The following is an 18461-nucleotide window of genomic DNA, read 5'->3' on the forward strand; positions in this document are numbered from 1 at the left end:
CCAGAGTCAGACATCATTCAACAGTAATCAAATCCATTTTTTGAAAATGGTATTTTCTGTTGAGTATTCATTACCCAATTGATGTATCACAATAACAATACGATACTTTGACCTTTTTGAATTCTGCACCTCAAAATGAACCAAAGTATGAAAAAACTAAAACTACTACTAATAAAAACTAAACTGAAACGAAACAACATTTAACTAACAATGAATAAAAGCAAGCAGATCCGCTCTGACAGATGGACAAAAACTATTGAAATTAGACAAAGTCACAGTGGAATAGAACTAAACACCCAACATGACCTTTTTCATTTGACTTGTAAAACCGATTTTGTCACTGTCACCAAATCATAACTCAATCATGTCAATCCACTTGTTTTCTATTCTCAGTGGTTTTTAGGGATTCATTACATTAGGTCTGTTCTCCACTGTCCTATAGAAGCAGGTAGAAATGTCAGCCAGAATGCTAACTCTTCGTTAGCCTGAGCGCCTCCTGGAGGAGGCTTGTTAGCCCGTAGCTCTGCTAAGCCTCCAAATCCCCCTGGGGTTTCATCCAGTCTTCAGGCATACCAGTATTCTGGCTAGTTTTTCTTAGTGAGGATAATGCAATTTGGTGCAGTCCTATTATCTATGCTCCAGACAAACAGTGCAACTGAACCTCCTTCTTCTTTTACAGCCTAAGCAGCTCGTCACAGCAACAAGAACAAAAAAAAAAGAACAAACTTTTGGGAAATATTTCAGGCATAGGTCAGGAGTTTCACACTCTTGCTCACTGTTGTTCATGGACTGTGTTCTGTCAGAACATACAGCGTGCCACAATGTGCGTGTGTGTGTGTGTGTGTGTATGTGCATAAACATGCTGAAGGTAAACGTTTGTTAAACTGAACTCATTTAGATAACTGATAACTGCGGTTTTCTTCCTTGAGTGTTCTATTACATTCCATCACAGCTCCATGACAACCGCATTGTGTTTCATTTAGATGCCACTTGATAACACAAAGAAGTGCAAATTCATAACATGGAATAATAAAAATGACAAGTTTTTTTTGTAAACCTGTAAAGTTTGGCATGTGTTTGAATTAGGGCCCCTCTACTCTGATACCCATAAACAGAATTGGGTTTTGTAATCAGTTGTATTTTTCTTTGAGTAATTTTCTTGAAAAAAATCACTTTTAGAGGTATTTTTACTATGTTGTACCTTTTCCCTTTTATTTGAGTACTTTTACTATGAAATATTGCTACTTTTACTTGAGAGAACATTTCTGGTGTCTCTGCTCACTGAATGAAAAACAAAGTAGTTTTTGTTGAAAAATTGATTTGGAAAAATGTTCTATTGCCTGATTTTAGTTTTTTTTTTTGCTACTTAAATAAATTATTATTTGCGTCTTAAAATAACAAAATTTCCACTCAGCTTTATATTTTTGTCCTTCTGGTGATGAGTATTATCAAATACTTTTACTTATAGGCTACCTGAGTAAAAATATGTTGAAGAATTGATACTCTTATGTCTTAAGCTCAGTAAATCCAGTTGTTTCTGATTCTGGTCTCAGAGGTTTTGTTGGAGAACATTAATCTGATGATTTCAGTCTGTGGCTGAAATATACATGGAGAAGTTTAAATATTTACCAATATTTCTCCAAAGCTTTATATTCCTCATTGATGTATTGTGAGGCCAGTTTCTGCTTTGGTGTATTTTTTATGTTTAGCAGATTTTATTTAAGCAGAGCCGTGTTTATTCCCCCCTCTGTCCACGTCTGTTTCTCCTCTCCCTTTTTGTTTCCTGCTCTCCATACCTGCTGAAATGAGATTCTGAGCTTAAGGCTCAGGAAGTGGGTCAAATAAATTGGGTTTTAATGAAATTATTTCTGCATCTGCAGAGCAACACATTGAACTAAATCCAGTGGCGGCTGCTCCATATGCAGATCAGAAAACATATTTTCAAAAAAGTCAGTTTTCCTCATGTGCCTATATTAGTAACTTACAAAACTCTTATTCAACAGTGAATTTCCACCGATATCATTTCTCTCCTGAGGTGATAGTCTAAAGAGTCCCAGCAGCTAAATAGGCAAATTTGCGTGGTTGCTAGGGAAATATAATAAATGTTTAGCCAATCAGCATCACTGAATTTAATGACTCTCTGGTGCTGGAAGTTTAGCCTCTGCTACAGAAAATGTGTGAAAGGTTTGCCATGGTGATAAAGTTGATGTAGACAGTAGAGCGGCAACCTCCTCCAAATTCATCATTTAATGACGATACAGACGATTGTACAGATGCCAGGTTGGCTCCATCTTCCAGGATGTTTTATTAGCATGTTGCTCTGGAGTTCTGTGCTGTTTACCTAACTAGTTTTTAATGAAATATGTGACATTAATTTTATCAATATAAAGTGTCAGACAAAATATCCTTATAGACATTCATACCTAATATGCATATTTCTGCATGATGGAAACACTGCCTACATAAAAACACTTATCAATGTGAAAACTCTTGAGGTGTAGCTTGGAGGTTCAGGAATTACTGAACACATTTTTGGGGGTCTTACACTGTTTCCATGGAGACCCTGCACACTCCAACACAATCACACGGCTTTGCATATTTGGGCCCTCCACCCTGCTTCCACACGGGAAGACAAGAGAAACATACAAAATCATTCAAAACAACTGCAGGCACCAAGAACTGATGAAGGTCAGTCAAAAAAAACACAACAAAGCAAAAAAAAAAAAATCATAAATAGATGAACGCAGCTGGATCTGGTTATAGACGAACTCGTGGCCTAAGATACAAGCAGTCTTCTCAGGAAGATGGAGGTAAGATAAAAAAAAAAAACACATGGCCAAAAAAAGAAAAAGATTGGAATCGAATATATTTTTAAATCATACATTTTATTCTTTTAATACATAACCTGTTTTACAATTAGTATTGTAAAACATAAGTTATAATATTGTAGATAGTACATAGAAATAGTCCTTATAGAGGAGATATTCAGGAAAATGTCACTTTTTATGCTCATCTTTCTGATTCGCTGCCATGAAGTTGCTCCCACAGCTAGCACAGCTAGCCTAGGTGAAAAGCAGGAAATGGAAAAGTTTGTGAAAAGAAACCGTTCAGGGGCCACTGCTGCAAAAAAACCCTAGACTGTAGAGGTTAAATAAAAATGGATGGGATTAATATCAAAATATTAAACTTTTTCTCATCAAAAGAGGGAATAGTGGTGGTAAATGTTATCTGGTAAAACACTCAAAATCAAATGAATAAAGTTGTAATACATTACCTAATAAAATGTTATAGTCATTGGATAGTAAATAAAAGTAGAACCACTGATTCAGACTACTGGCTTTTCTATCTCAGATGTTCCTTTAGGAAAATGTAAACCCTTCACAACCTCACCCACATGAGGATGCAGAGCAGACAGAGTCATCAAGACAGCTGGAAGGTTTGGAGCAGGTAAACTTCATTGTACAAGAAGGTGCTCATAAAATGCCTCATTTGCAGAATTCGCAGCAGCAACAACAACAAATTCATGTACAGGAGTTTCAAGCCGAGGATGGGTTCCTCTCTGCTCCTAATTAACTCACATAATTCTCCGCGGTAATTTAAAACGTGGCTCCCCTCCTCAGTCAGCGTCTGGATTATCGCATTCGAGAGTGAGGAAGCTCCTCGTCTGAACGTTTACAGTGCAGCATGTGCATTTCATTTAGGGACGTCATTTGCATTCATCAAACGTTCAAATTGACAGAGTCGCTTGTTCAATCAGGGTGAAACGTACTGTGGGAGAAGACTGATTAAAATTATTAATGGATGGTTAATTGTTGTTTGCTTACTTTCATAATAACCTGAGAGCTGAAGGGCAAAGTCTTTCATGCTGCAGATTTCCTCCATGTGAATAGAAAATTATCATCATACATCTGAGCTGACAGAGGCTGATTCACATTCTTCAGAATCCAAACGTGGCTGCTTGTCATCCTGGCTTCCTTTGTTTGTCCTACGCAGCTCTGCTTGGAATGTTTTATTCATCTTGTAAACATGATATGCAGCCATGTTTACGTCAAGAATATGAGAGTGGAAAGCTCATCCATGAACAAGTGATGTTCTCAAAGCCCCGTGGGTTACGTTCTGTCGTGAAAAGATCATCACCACAGGTGTCAAACACTTAACACTTCAGAAAAAAACAAACAAAAAAAACTTTATAAACTTAACACAATAAAACGCAATGAAAATGACTCCAGATGCACTTGCTGCACCGGAGTTCACACGGCAACTGTAAAACTTTGATTGCCTATAAGAGTGAGTCATAAAAACCACATTAATTACTACGAGATTTAGAATTACTCTACTTATTAAGAAACTGCAGAACAAGATCCTAAACTGTCTCCCTAAATTGCTCATATTCATCTGACAATAATTAAATTTTTCAGCAGTAAACATTAAAATCAAAACTATTGCCTCAGGGCTTATCATAAATGGCTGGTTTTTAGATTGATAATTGTGTGCGTTGGTAAAAGGAAAATCAACAGAACATTAAAATGTATTAATATTCATAAAATTTTGAGTAAAATTCTATTTTTATAAACATTAAATTTGTATTTTATTTACCAAAATAAAAATAAAACCTTTTGGAAAAAACTTGCACAATTTTCAAATAAAAAAAATTTTTTTTCTTCCCCATAATAAAAAAAAAACAGAAATAATAAAAAAAAAGTTTTATTTTGGCAAACCTCCAAAATAACTCCTGGAATCCTTCCATGTGCGGTAAAGATTGTCTCAGATGACATGTCAAAGCCAGTCTGAGGTTATTTTTGGACATGCGTTCTTATTCACTCACCGGTTTCAGGCCCCTGCTCAGGATCCTGCTCCATCTTCTTCTCGGTTATGTCTTTGTGGGACACAAGGAACAGAACCACCTCTCCTTTCTCGTTCTTAATGGGCACGATGTCCAGCAGACACCAGAACTTTGTACCTGGAAGGAGAACTAATCGTGAGCGCATGTTCATGGGGAACGTACAGCAATGTTGGCGGCTTATTAACGTCACGCTGATCTCACCAAACTTTCCAGAAGTCATCTTCTCTGCCTCTCATTAATGTGACAGAGCAATCTACCGGTGAAATCTCCTGTCAAAGTGATTGCCTTGAGACGCTGCTGAATGTTATGTGCCACTCATTATTTGAAGGTGTTTATTTTTCTGTTAGTGTCCGAAACGCCATGTGACATCTCGGAATGAATACAACAAATTTCATTGAATCAGAGACAACAATTTGTTTTTTCTTCACTGTGATTCGTATTCATCAGAGCTTTGAAACAACACAAGAATCTTTTAACTTGCAGCTGTTGTTTTCCTGGATTCCACGTGGAGAAGGAATTAAATCAGGATCTAATTTGAATGTTTCCCTTCATCTGAAACAAAAACACAACCTAAGCTGCTTTTGGTTTGTAGACAAAATATTACATTTTTGCTTTTATTGTTCAAAATATGTGGAACAACCTGTACGATAACGCATATGAAGTTTCCAAGTCACTTTACTGAACATCAGTCAAAAATCATTCATGGCAAAAAATAAATAAATAATAAAGAATTGAGATTTTTGGTAACTTTTTACAACTCTAAATAATAAGGGACATAAATTCCTCTGAGCTTTAAGAACAATTCTGATCTTTTACCTGTTTTACTCTGTCAGATTAAAAGTGTCGTTCTGAATGCATTTAAAACATACATATACATCCGTCCACCCATTTTCTAACACCCTTGTTCCCTAGTGGAGTCAGGAGATGCTGGTCTGTCTCCAGCAAACGTTTGGGACGAGAAGCGGGTTCACCCTGGACAGTCTGTCGCTGGGCAACACAGAGACAGACAGGACAAACAACCATACACACACACACGCACGCACGCACGCACGCACGCACACACACACACACACACACACACACACACACACACACACCTTGGCAGAATTCAGAGAGACCAATTAACCTGACAGTCATGTTTTTGGACTGTGGGAGGAAGCCGGAGTACCAGGAAATAACTCAGCATGCACAGGGAGAACATGCAAACTCCATGCAGAAAGACCCCAGACAGGGAATTAAACCCAGTATGCAGTGGTAATTTTGCTGAATTACAAATGCTATGCATAATGCTGACTAACTGCTAAAAATGACATCACATTTTCACCAGGAGAAAAGCTCTGCTTCCTTTTTAAAGCTTCACTTGCAGCCCACCTGCTCCCCAAGGTGCATCGTGGGTAATGAGAAACCCAAAAAACTTAAAACCAGAGAACATTTTGTCAGGTTAAAGGCATATGAGGGAGGAGCGAGAGAAAGAAGGAAACAGCCTCGTCTTATGGGGCTCTGGGCTCCAGCAATCTGGGCAGCGGCTCCAAGGATAATTTAAATCTTATCCTGGCAGGTGTTTATGCAGGTCTTAGCCTCGTAGATAAGAACATTTGTATTCACAAAGAAGACAAACCTGTCAGAAAGGTGCCAGAATACAAAATCACGAGAAAAAAAGAGAAGCAAAATGTAGGATTTTCAGCTTATTCAGCTAAATTTGAACCAGTATGAGTGGAGACGTTCAATCTGAACAGGCCAGAAGAGTAGGAGCTTATCTCAGGCGTGAACAAGTTTTTCTCTTTAATCACATTTGATCCATATTAGAGAACAGTAACTCTTTTTTCTCTAGGTGATTTGTATCTTGTCTCATATTTTTAGATGCAGAAACAAAGAAAACTCTTTAAATTATTTATATTTTGTCACATTATACCCACAGAGTTGTATTTAATTGGGATTGTATGTGACAGACCAACGCAAAGTGGTAAGAAATGATAATAGAGGTGACAAAAGCCATGGAGAACAGACTAGGCAGAGTCAATATGACCTTTTAGAGGTCCAGAAATTAAGCCAATTCAGAAAGTATGGAAAGACAAGAAGAATTATTTTTATGGATGATTTCCGGTGAATCTACCCAAGATTTACAAAGAATATGCAAAACCTCTGTAACTATATGTGCAAACCCCAAAATGTATGCATTTGTATCTGAAAATGGTTCGAGAAACCTCCTTTGGAGGAGGTTTTTCTCCTCCAATCTGAGGAAAAGAAACTCCTCAGATTGGAGTTTTTTCAGGACTCCAATCTGAGGAGTCCTGAAAAACAAGGTGCCTTTTCACCTCAAGCTCAACTTTGTGTGCTCCTAACAATCCCACATTTCACTTAGAGTAAAGTCATTTTGGAGCGTCATTTTAAAGTGTGATATCGTCTTGGAGCCTAATGCAGGCCTTGGCGGTGCATAAGAGATGGCAGTGAGCATATTAACGTGGAAATGATTTCCCTGGACATCAAGTTCCCTGAGCGATTCATTGTGGGTGAACAGGATGATTTTAATCACTACAGAGAGCCGAAGGTATAATGAGATCATCATCATCGTCATACAGATGGATGAAAACCTGCATTCTCTCTTTACACCTCTGAGGAGCGTAAAGATTGTGGCTTAGAATTTTGCAGTCTGCCATACCACAGAGTCGCTGCATTTCCATTAAGCATAGAATTGCACAAATTGAAATTACGCAAATAAGTTTCCTGAAAGAAAACTTATTTGACAATTTTGGAAAAAAACTCAAATTTTCTATGAAAAAAAGGTCATGCTCGGATGAGGGGGTTTTCCAGCTGTAAGTACTTGATGTATTTCGCAAAACTAAAATGAAAAAACTTTGTTTTTGCATCACACAAGTCATTTGATCCACAATTGGACGTTAACACTGGTGAAAACAGAACTCTCACAGCATCACTGCTCAGACGATGTTGTACCATTCTGGATGCAAGATGTTGAATCCAGAACTCGCCGACCACAATTTCCCCAAAATGCTGTACCGCTCACAAGTAGGCGGGGCTTGTCGCTCCAACCCTGAATGAGATGTCGACGTGTCCTCTGATTGGCTGAATTAGCATGTCATGCAACTGTTTGCATGACATTTACATGACTTATTGAATAATGAGCATATTCAAAAGTGATTTTAATTTCATTTCTTATTTAATGAAAATGCCACAGTTGCAAAATTTCTTCAAACTTCTTCATTTTTCACTCCCCCAGGGTTCGGTTGTCCTGTTTCCCCAAATCACAATCTGCTCTCTGGTTTCTTGCAGAGATCTGGATTTAAATAGTTTGAGTATTTTATTATTTTATACTGTATGTTTTAATTATGTCCAGTTGCAATATCACATTAGTATTAGATCTGCCAATTAGTTTCCTTAAATGTTAGAAGTTATGATTTTAAACCATAGAAAGGAAAAAACAACAACAACTCAGTTAATAATAATTAGAGTTTCTTTCCCGGAATTCCCTTTGGCAGATTTTGTTTTCAACAAATTTACACTTCTGAGAGGGGAAATAAACTGTTTGAACTTGATTTGGATTCTGCACATGACTACATCACTCACTAATAACTGGGAGCCGGTCACAAAGAGCAGATTTCTCAGAAGGAGCGTGTGGAGGAGAATCCCTAAAAATAGAGTCCTTGGAAAAGGAACAGCTTCAAACTCTTCGTGCTTCTTCTGTGGAGATATTTTCACTTTCATCAGGAAAACGAATTATAATAATCATGGAAAAAAACAAAAACAAAATGCAATGTGTAGATCCATTGCATTTCCAGGACTTCTGCCTTTTATCTACTGATACTCTGAGTCCATTTAACAGCATATTCTCTGATTTACTTCAAAAAAATCCCATGAAATTCACATGTGAAACTCATAAAAAATGCACATGTGCTTCACAGAAATGTTCACATGTGAACGACTTGTAAACTACATGAATCACATGTAAAATCACATGTACACATGTGATTTTGGAACGTTCCATGGTAAAACCCCATGTGATTCTCATGTGGTATCACATATTACCACATGTGTATCAAATATAACATGTGATACCCATGGGTAGCCCATGTGATGCACATGTTTTTATGTGTGCATCACATAAAACATGTGTGACATGTTGTATATGTGATACAACATGTATGCGTGTCATGTGAAAACACATGACACGCATTTAAAACTTGTGCATCACATTTGATCTCACATTTAAAAATATTTCAGAACGTAAAATATGATGCACACGTGAAACATGCATCCCATGTGAGGCACATGTGCTACACATGTATCCCATGTGGACCCAAAGTGAATTAACCAGAAGAAATTTTTTTTCTCTATTTCTTTCACAAACCTCATTTCTCTCAATCATTTTGTTTTTCTTTGGATTGATGTTTTTTTCTTTAGGATAAATGAAATAATTTGTAGTTTCTTGATGCTACTCAACTCCCACCCTTCTCTCTGGTGTCTGGCTGAACAACAATCAACGTTTTTCAATGGCAGAAAAATCAAGTCACATTTTTAGCAATATGACTTATAGTGATGCAACGTTTGCTCTCACATTCTGCTGCAACAACGAATCTGACAACGGTTACAACAACCTCAGCAGAGTCTGCATAACTGATTCGACACTGAAGCTAATGCTCTGTAACACACAGGCTTCATCCAGTAAAAATGACTTCTTAGTGGAGACCGTTCCAGTTTGCACATGGATGTTACAACTACAAAGTCAATTTTCTTAGATCTAATGTATCTTTCTTAGACATAAGGATCCATCCAATATGATATCAGCCAATATCAATAATTATTGATTAGTTTTTGTTCTAAATTACTGACATAGTGCCAGAAATCCAGCAGATGTGACCTTTTCTGTTTTAGCCACGGTTTTCTCTGCATTCTGTCATTTTTTAAAAATTTCTAAGCAGTTCTGAGGCCGGTGGTGAAACCTGATACTGCTGCTGCACAAGTTACTCTACAGGTTGTTGCTAGGTAAACAAAGAGTGAGTCAGTTTCTTGATGCCACCTTGATTTGCTAACTGTGAGGTTGGACAGCTAAATTCTTTCAAACCTATGATCTATTGAAAATTAATTATGTGTTTATCACAATATATGCTATTGATTTATTTTCCAGCCCTAAGTTGAATCAACAAATACATCCAAATTTGCACATAATTATAAAATGGAAGAAGAGTGATGTATAGTTTAAAACATTTTTAAAAATATAACAATGGTTTCTTTTTCTCCTGTAGGATTGGGCCTTCATCAGTCCATACTCTGTTGCATTTACAGCTGCAGGTCTTTCTGCTATATTTTTCTTACAAGTACTATAGAATAAAATATAGAAAAAACCCTGAAAATTTCAGTGTCCTTCTAATTACTTCTAAGACTTATTTTTTCTTGACAATTTCTGAGATTAATCTGAAAATGTTTGATTTTTGGTGGGAATTTACTTCTTTTTTATTTTTATTTTTTTTTCCACCATCCACTGTCTTTGCTAACATACAGTTGAATCCTAATAAAACACAATGAAGCTTGCTATAATGCGACAAAATATGAGAAAGTTGAAGTGTTATGGATACTCAGGAAAAGCAAAGAACTGACATGACTAGAAACTCGTCCAGGACAAACACAGAATGAGTTGAAGTGACTCTCAGTGTTTCTGCTGACGGATCCAGAACCCTGCAGGTTCTGGTCTCACCTTCCTTCTTGTAGAACACCAGCTCCGTTTTGAACTCCCCCCTGTCGTCCAGCGCGCCTTGGATCTGGGCCGTGGAGCGGTCGTTGGTTTCCGGGCCGTACAGGAAGTGACAGGCGCAGCTCTTCTGCATGAGCTCGGCGCGGGCGTAACCGGTGAGCTCGCAGAAGCCGTCGGAGCAGTAGACGATGGGGTACAGGGACTGGACCTGGGCGTTCCCCAGGACAAAGTTACTGTCTGTGGAGGACAAACAGGAGAGCGATCAGAACAGCAGCCACTTTGCACTCATAGAGAGTGTTGTGCAACACGATATTGTACGGTCCCAATACCAATAGCAATTGATATTGGGATAAAAAAAAAGATAAAATAAAGATGATTAGGGGATGGAGTTTAGTGGGAAGAAACTTTTCATTTCCTGTGTACATCGGTGTTAGTAACTAGGGATGAACAAAATTTAAGAACTTGCTGACCACTAAATGTCAATACATTCCTAACAATCAACTTATAAATCGTTTACTTTTGATCATTTATCAAATATGCATCCTGTATATTATTCAAAATGTCACAAGTCAAGTTTTAAATTATCTGCTATCAGAGTAGAGTGATCTAGTCCAGGACTGAAGTGTGTAAGTATTTTAGTTTTTAAACCAGAGCAGATTTTCTACATGCATCCATCAGTTTGTCAGCCATTCAGAATTGGTCATTTCAGGGTTTATTTTCTTCCGATTTTAGTCGGCAGTGAATCCCAACATGTAACAATGCTGCTAATTTTGTGACTCTTTCTGAAACTGTTGTTGTGGTCCAACAACAATGGTGGTGAACAAAAAATTCAGAAGTGGGTCTGCATGCTTGCCGACTGAAATACATCAAAGAAGAACAAAAATATTCTGTTTTCTACACACACGCAAGAAAAACCAAGTATTTACTCGTCAAATATTTTCATCCCCTGCAGGTTGAATTTCACAGCAATCAGAGAATTAAAACAGAGAATCAAATCCTTAAACCAAGCACTGGGCTCATTTTTTTACTCAAACGTGACGAGCCCAGGCGGCCCGCTGGAGGCTCGGGAGAGGGCTGACAAGAATTGATCGGGTGAAGTAAACATGACAAGAGTCATCACAGAACCGCGTGAGCTTTCTTTAATTGATGCCACCAGTAGCTCATGTGTCCACCCTCCGGTTACAATCAGGCAGGAACACACGCTGTTTACTGCCTTCAAACACATTCTGGCTGTTAATCAGCATTCTCCTGACAAGTGTGTGTATGCACACGCATGTAGATGTGAAGAGGAACATTTTTACCCTGCAGCATATTCAGTTTGCGGCTCCAGCCGTCCAGATGAAAGAGCGCTCTGAAAGAGACAATTTGTTTTGTTGGACTCCATCGTTCTCATCGATCCATCAGCGCAGAGGACCCGTAAGAAAACATATTAAATATCTGATAGCTGATTCACAAGTTGTGTGTGTGTATGAGCTCATTAGAGAGCTTAAAATGAAATGCTGAGGAAAGGAACTTATTAAAGGAGCATAAAAAGATCATCCTAAGACCACATCAACGCGGTGAAGAGGCACCAGTGCAGATGTTGGCTGAAACCCCAAGTTAGTAGCGTGTAATATCCTTAAGACTATCATCAGTCACTCAAGCAACCATTACACAATCCATATCAGCTAATTACTCCTGTGTTTGAAACATGAACCTTTCCTCTCCTTCCTGCTTGGTTTTTTTTTTTTTTTTTTTGTTCTCCTGGGAGAAGAGAGGACCACCTTCCTGCTTCACTTCCTCCTCCACTGGGAATCAGTGCTGATGTCACCGGATACCCAGAGGTCTGGATGTGCTATGGGAGTGTATGTACTCAGGCTTGGCAGCATTTTCAGGTAAAACTACCAACACCTGGAACTGCACAACAACAGGTGACAGTCCAGAGGTGGATGATGCTATTTTAATATTGATTTGATACCAAGTAAATACAGAGACAGTTTCGCCAAAACCGATACATGTACATTTGACTGTTTAGTGTGACACAGGTGTTTTTTGAGAATTTTTTTTTCTTTTGCATTATTTTGTTAAAGTTTTCAGGTGTCCACAAAATATTGTAAAAACATTTTAACAAGATATAGTAGAAATAGTAGAAAAACAAATCTTCTTTAGGTAGATTTGAGAAATTACAAAAAAAAGATAAAATGAAATCTCATAAGGGAATCTGAAAGTATAATATCAATCTGTGTTGATTGATCTGTGTGAGTGCTTTATAACCTTTTCTAAGCTGATAAATGACGTTTCAGTAGATTGATATAAATCTTATGACTTTGCATAATGAACAGGAAAAACGGCTGAAATGCCTTCTGAAAAGCTAAATCCACAAAGTTTAGCAAACATGGCAGCAGCCCCAATAAATGGATTTATTTTATTTAACTTATTAATGCTGTTAGACAAAAACAACTTTAACCATGTTTTACAGCTTTAAGCATGTATGAAGTATTTTTAATTCCCAATTTCCCTGTAAGAGGGCTGCACAGTGGCACAGTGGGAGGGAACTCAGGCATTAGAAATACACTGGAAGTTACTCCCATTTATTTTTGTCTCCTTAGCAACTCCAGCATCACGAACAAATGCCAGAGCATCAAGATCACCCTCTGTTTGCTGACTCACTGACTGCGCGTCATTTGGGCCGCCACACCAATCAGAGCTGACAACGTATGGATTCACATCATGCCGATGAACCGTTTGAGGCTGTCGGTGTGTGGAACGTGGTGGGACTTATGTGATTTTCATAAAGTTGGACATTGTCAGGTCAGAATCAAGATGGAAACACTGAAGAAGAAGCACTTCCTGAACTAATCCTAACCCCAGACTGAATCCCTTCACATCCGATTGACCGTATACTCACTCCTCTCGGTTTAAATCGAGAGGAAGTTCAAATCAACTCCACCTACAAAAGACAGGGATGGTTCCATTTGGATGCTTTGATTTCATACGTATGAAATAATAATCAGCGGATAATCACTGACCCTCTGAACATGATGTCACTCTCTTCAGAAAGCATCCTGCTCTGCTGCCACAGGCATTAAAACAACCTAAGCACATGCCAAAAACAGGCAGTTTGGAGCCAAATGCTGCTGTAACGATGGTATATGGTGCAGCAATAGATGAGGATGCAAACTAAACTTGTCATTTTATTGTATATTTTTGATATGGAAAGAAGGATTGGAGCAGTCAGTCATAAGTACTGGCAGCAAACACTTTTTACAAGGTAAGAAGATTAACATTCATGAGTAAGTGAGATTAGTAAGAAGCAATCAAAAACTGCATAATGTAGAAGCTACACACCTAGTCATTAGTAACCATGGAGAAAATGCCCCTCCATCATGCAGTGGGACAATCTCCATCTATAAAGGAGCACTGGCCGTCGAATGCTGTCTTTTATCCATGCAGACTGTTTGCAGAATAGCTTCAATTCTAAGGGCTCATTAAGCAAAAATCTGAATGTATTTTTATTCTGAATTTGAGCCTTAGGTCTCATCTAACCCAGACAGATGACATGCTGCAGACATGAGAGTGCTGTAATGTGTTTTCTGTCACCTTACTCTCTCTTGGCTGAGTCTGTCGGCTACCTGAGAAAAACCTTAAATGTCAAGCTGCTCAGCTCTGACCCATGTGAAGCCCTCTGCACAGCCTTCCACCCAGGACAGATCCGAACAAGAAAAATGTGATACAGAACGTTCACAATGGATGCTTTGTGCTGTCCTTGGCGTTTTGTACATCAACGTTTTATCAGTGAAGATGCTTAAACCCCTTGAGGTCAGCCATTCATGACCAGGTCACCCAGCTACAGCATGGCAGAGAGAAAGGGAGGGAAGGTAAGAGGGAATGGGCAGTGGCACACAGAGGATCATTCACGGTGCTAAGACCCGCCTCCTGGCTCCGATTGGTTGTTTCTGGTTAGCATTAGGAGAAGGCAGAGGAGCTAAATTTTTTTCACAGATTATCTGTCACATACCATACTGTCACTGCAAAATTTTAAACAAATATGTAAAAAAATATTAATTTCTTAAAAGTTACGTAATAAAAAACATATTTAGATTTTTGTTGTTGTTTTTGTCGTAGTTCAACCAGCTGTCAGTGAAGACTGACCATTCACTCACCTTAAGTGCAAAGAAAGGACTGTTGCCAGGTAGTTTTAAAGATCTGTTACTGACATATCACATAAAAAAACAAAACATCAACCATTATTCAAGGAGCCTAGATCTCCACCACATCAGGCCTGCAGCGGTCAGCCTGATCTACATGCAGAGCCTGGAGGAACTGCTTCTCCTGCTCATCAAAGACCACCAGCCCCTCTGTCTGGAGGATGGCATCATTTCTGTCCTCCATTCTGCTCCAACACGCCTTAAAAAGTATCTAATAAATCATTCAGCCTCAACTCTGCAGCCCAAACTTCTAGCTAGTCAGCTGAGAATTTGTGGCTATTTTCAAAAAAATAATGTCCTTTATGTTTCCATTCAGGCTGCACGGTGGCGCAGTTGGTAGCACTGTTGCCTTGCAGCAAAAAGGTCCTGGGTTTGATTCCCAGCCTGGGATCTTTCTGCATGGAGTTTTCATGTTCTTCCTGTGCACAGCATCTATAAAAGTATTCATCAACATTTCTCAAAAAATAGCAAAAAAAAAAAAAAAAAAGATACTTTAGTGTCAAACTGATTGCAGAGATCTACAAAGATAATATTTAAAAATAAAAGAGTGCATAAATATTCACCCCCTTCAAGTCAGTATTTTAGTCGACGATTCTTTGGTTGTACCTTTCCAGTCCCTCCAGGGTCTGCTGCCGAGGAGTAACCCCACAGAATGATGCTCCCACCACCATGCTTCACAGTGGGAATGCAACATCTGTTCTGACCGCTGAAAAGCTTCATTTTGGTCCATCAGACTACAGAACTTTCTTCCACTTCTATCTGCGACGGACTGGACATATATTATATATATATTTATTTAATTTTTGTTGTTGTTTTTTTCTTTTTTTTTTTGAGTTGGCCCACCAAAGCCCCCTTCAGCAGTTGGCGCCCTGGGCTACCGCCTATGTGGTCAAGAACAGGCTGAGAGGAAGTGAGGCGGGAGGACAGGAGGTCCCTACGAGTTTCAGATCCATGCTAACAATGTCACATTATAGGCACTACGGAAAAAACAAAAAGAAAAACATTGTTTACTCCTGCAGTTCTGATCAGATGAAATGCTCTGCTTAACAGAACCAGTTAAATTCTCTGCTGCAGTTCCCAGATCTGGTCAGAGTAAATATTTGTGATATTTTTCCTTTAGCTGAACTTCTCTCCTCTATATTTATGCTGCCTGATCGCTTCAAAAACTGGGAGCACCCAGACAACAAAGTGAAAGAAAAGAGCAGTGAGAGTAGATTTTATTGCCTTGCAACATTTTCCTCATTCCCTTGTTTGTTTTTGTTGTGTCTGCTGAATATCTGGCTCTTACATTTCTCTTGTCCTGTGAAGACGACTGATGAGCTTCCTGTTTGAAGTTCCCTTCAAACGAAGCATGACCTTTGGTCTTGCTTTTTAATCTGCAATGGAGCTGACAAGAAGAATCTCATGAGCAACTCCTCTCATGTATGGACCAACTAAAAAAACAAAAAAAAATTTAGTATGCAAGTCCAGCTCAAAGCATTAAAATATCATAGAATATTTCAATTTTCTCCCCACTCCTTTCAGGAAGTGAGTTATTCTACAGAGAGCATGTATCTGCAACTTGTGGCTCTCAAAGGAAAACCATCTGCAGTATCGCCACAAAAATGAACTCAATTTAAAACGTGGGGCAAAAAGAAATATGCATGTGAATATGCATCCCAATAGCATCCATCATTCATTCAGAAAGAAACAAACAACTGCAACATCCAGCAGACGTGCTTCGTTAGCACAACAAAGAAGCTTCAGGCAATGAACCTTTACGTTAGACAAACTTACAAGAGTTTAGTCTGCTTATGAAGAATGTTAGCTCAGAAAAGTGAGGAGCATCACAAACTCTCGTCATTTGCGAAGTGGATTGATTATTTCCAGGGGGTTTTCTGATGTTTTCAGAGCGAGTGGTAGCCTTGAAGTACAAGCTGAGATGGACCAACTAGGAATCCGTCCTACAAACATGCCTGAAGGCAGAGCAGCTGCCCAGCTTTGATGAATAATCCAGCACACCGGCCCAGCAACAACGTGAGATGATTACATTAGACAGTGTATTTGTGTGTGTGAGTAAAAGTGTGCGCTTCATGTGAATGGGAGAACTCAGTGTGTTGTTTCTGCAGCTCCAACTGATTGTAGCACTGCTCTCTTATTGGATTATCAGATTTTGGTAACCAAATTGAGATCGGATCGCCTCTCCTTCCCCCCTCAAAGCAACCCAAAATGTAACTGGATTAAAGAACATCAGGAAGAGCAGGAAGTATTCTCACAGTGAACGGGAGAGCATGCGGATTAATATGTTAACAACAAAAAAAAGAGAGTAGCTTCTGTGCTCAAAAGCATCATTAGAGATGTTGGCGCTGACCCGAGGCCTGGTTCAGTCCCGTCTTTACTAACTGAATTCAGATAATTTATTTCCAGGCACAAAGTGCCTGGTGCACTGCAAAACAGCAACTCATACTAGGTACATTTAGGTAACTTTTCAGCAAGATATTGGAGCTCGTTTTAAGTCAATAATTCCATAATATTGATGAAAAATAGACTGTTCAATTGACAGATTATTTCTCATATCAAGATTTGTCATTGAAAAATAATCTGCTGAAAATTGACTTCTGAGTTAATTTTATCTTATTTCAGGTGTACTAAGATATTTGCATTAGAAATTAGACCAATAATTTTTGTGATTTTGCAGTGTAATGTGTTGGTTCTCCATTTACTGCTGAAGGGATCAAAACCCAACTTGCATCCATGGCTCCAATAAAGAGCCATGGATGGTGTATCATGTAAAAATGACTTTTTTGAAATTTATATAGCAAGAAGTCAAAACATAAAGAAAATTTACTGCTATGTCTGACTTCAGCAGACGTCGCTAAAAGCAAATGCTTTATACAAATGTACGTAATTAAAAATCAGTTGATTTGCATGTATATTGTGTTTCTATGCTATATCCTCATCAAAAACATACCTGGAGTGTCGCTCTGATTCTTTCATGCTTGATTCAGGAATCTTTGAATCTCCCTTGGCAACCATTCAGGAGCAGCTTAACGCTTGCTCCCACTAAGCTCCGCCTATTTCCACAAAGCTCCTCCTCAGGGCTGCAATCTCCAGTTGACAGACCACCCCTCGCCACTCAGCTCCTCCAGACTTGCGGCAGCAGCAATTAGCAAACACCTGGTGGAACTGCAAGCCTGCTGGGTTCATCGTAGGAGCTACTTCTCAGTCCAACATGCCTAAGAACGGTTGTATGCGGCACAATGAGAAGGTGATCTGTGACGACGGTTGAGATTGTTGGAAAAGACAGGAGCTTCTTAAAGAGACAGAGTCCAATTTCAAGGGGTCAAATTACAAAAGTCTAATCTTTTAAGTTATTTTCGCCAATGAAATTACATTACATGCCTTTTAAATACATAATACCACCCTGGTAAGAGTGAGATGCTAATTTGTAAAATAAAGCCTTTGGGGTTCAGACCTGGTTGCATTGACACTCAATTAGACGTGAAGTCAAAAAACCTTCTCTGCAAACCATTTCTGAACGTTTTGGGAAAATGGAGCACAACATACTGCTGAAGAGGACATTTCTATTAAAGGGCGAACGTTGTCTACAACATCGCTCAAGCAAGGTTATGTCTTGTGCCCATTGTCCAGCTCTAAAGCCCACCCATTATAGAGGCTTTCACCTGTGAATGGATGTCAACAAGGACATTTTCATTAAAACCACACATGTAAGAAGCCGAGGTGAACT

General features: G+C 38.8%; 2 protein-coding genes across 7 annotated transcripts in view; both read right to left on the bottom strand.

Annotated features, from left to right (window-relative positions):
- Window positions 1-18461, bottom strand: part of kcnh3 (potassium voltage-gated channel, subfamily H (eag-related), member 3) — a 137620-nt gene that overhangs the window by 44694 nt on the left and 74465 nt on the right. The window contains 2 exon segments of the mRNA XM_055059798.1: window positions 4826-4960; window positions 10551-10784. Coding sequence (XP_054915773.1) covers window positions 4826-4960; window positions 10551-10784 — 369 coding nt within the window.
- The window catches only part of akap11 (A kinase (PRKA) anchor protein 11), a 233014-nt gene continuing 220452 nt past the window's right edge, over window positions 5900-18461 (bottom strand). For all 6 annotated transcript variants that reach the window (XM_055059790.1, XM_055059792.1, XM_055059796.1 and 3 more), the window contains one exon: window positions 5900-5940. The gene's annotated coding sequence lies outside the window, so the exon portion shown is untranslated. The remainder of the gene's footprint in view (window positions 5941-18461) is intronic.

The sequence above is a fragment of the Poeciliopsis prolifica genome, unplaced genomic scaffold (genome assembly GCF_027474105.1).
Source record: "Poeciliopsis prolifica strain line A6 unplaced genomic scaffold, Auburn_PproV2 SCAFFOLD056, whole genome shotgun sequence".
Taxonomy (NCBI): Eukaryota; Metazoa; Chordata; class Actinopteri; order Cyprinodontiformes; family Poeciliidae; genus Poeciliopsis; species Poeciliopsis prolifica.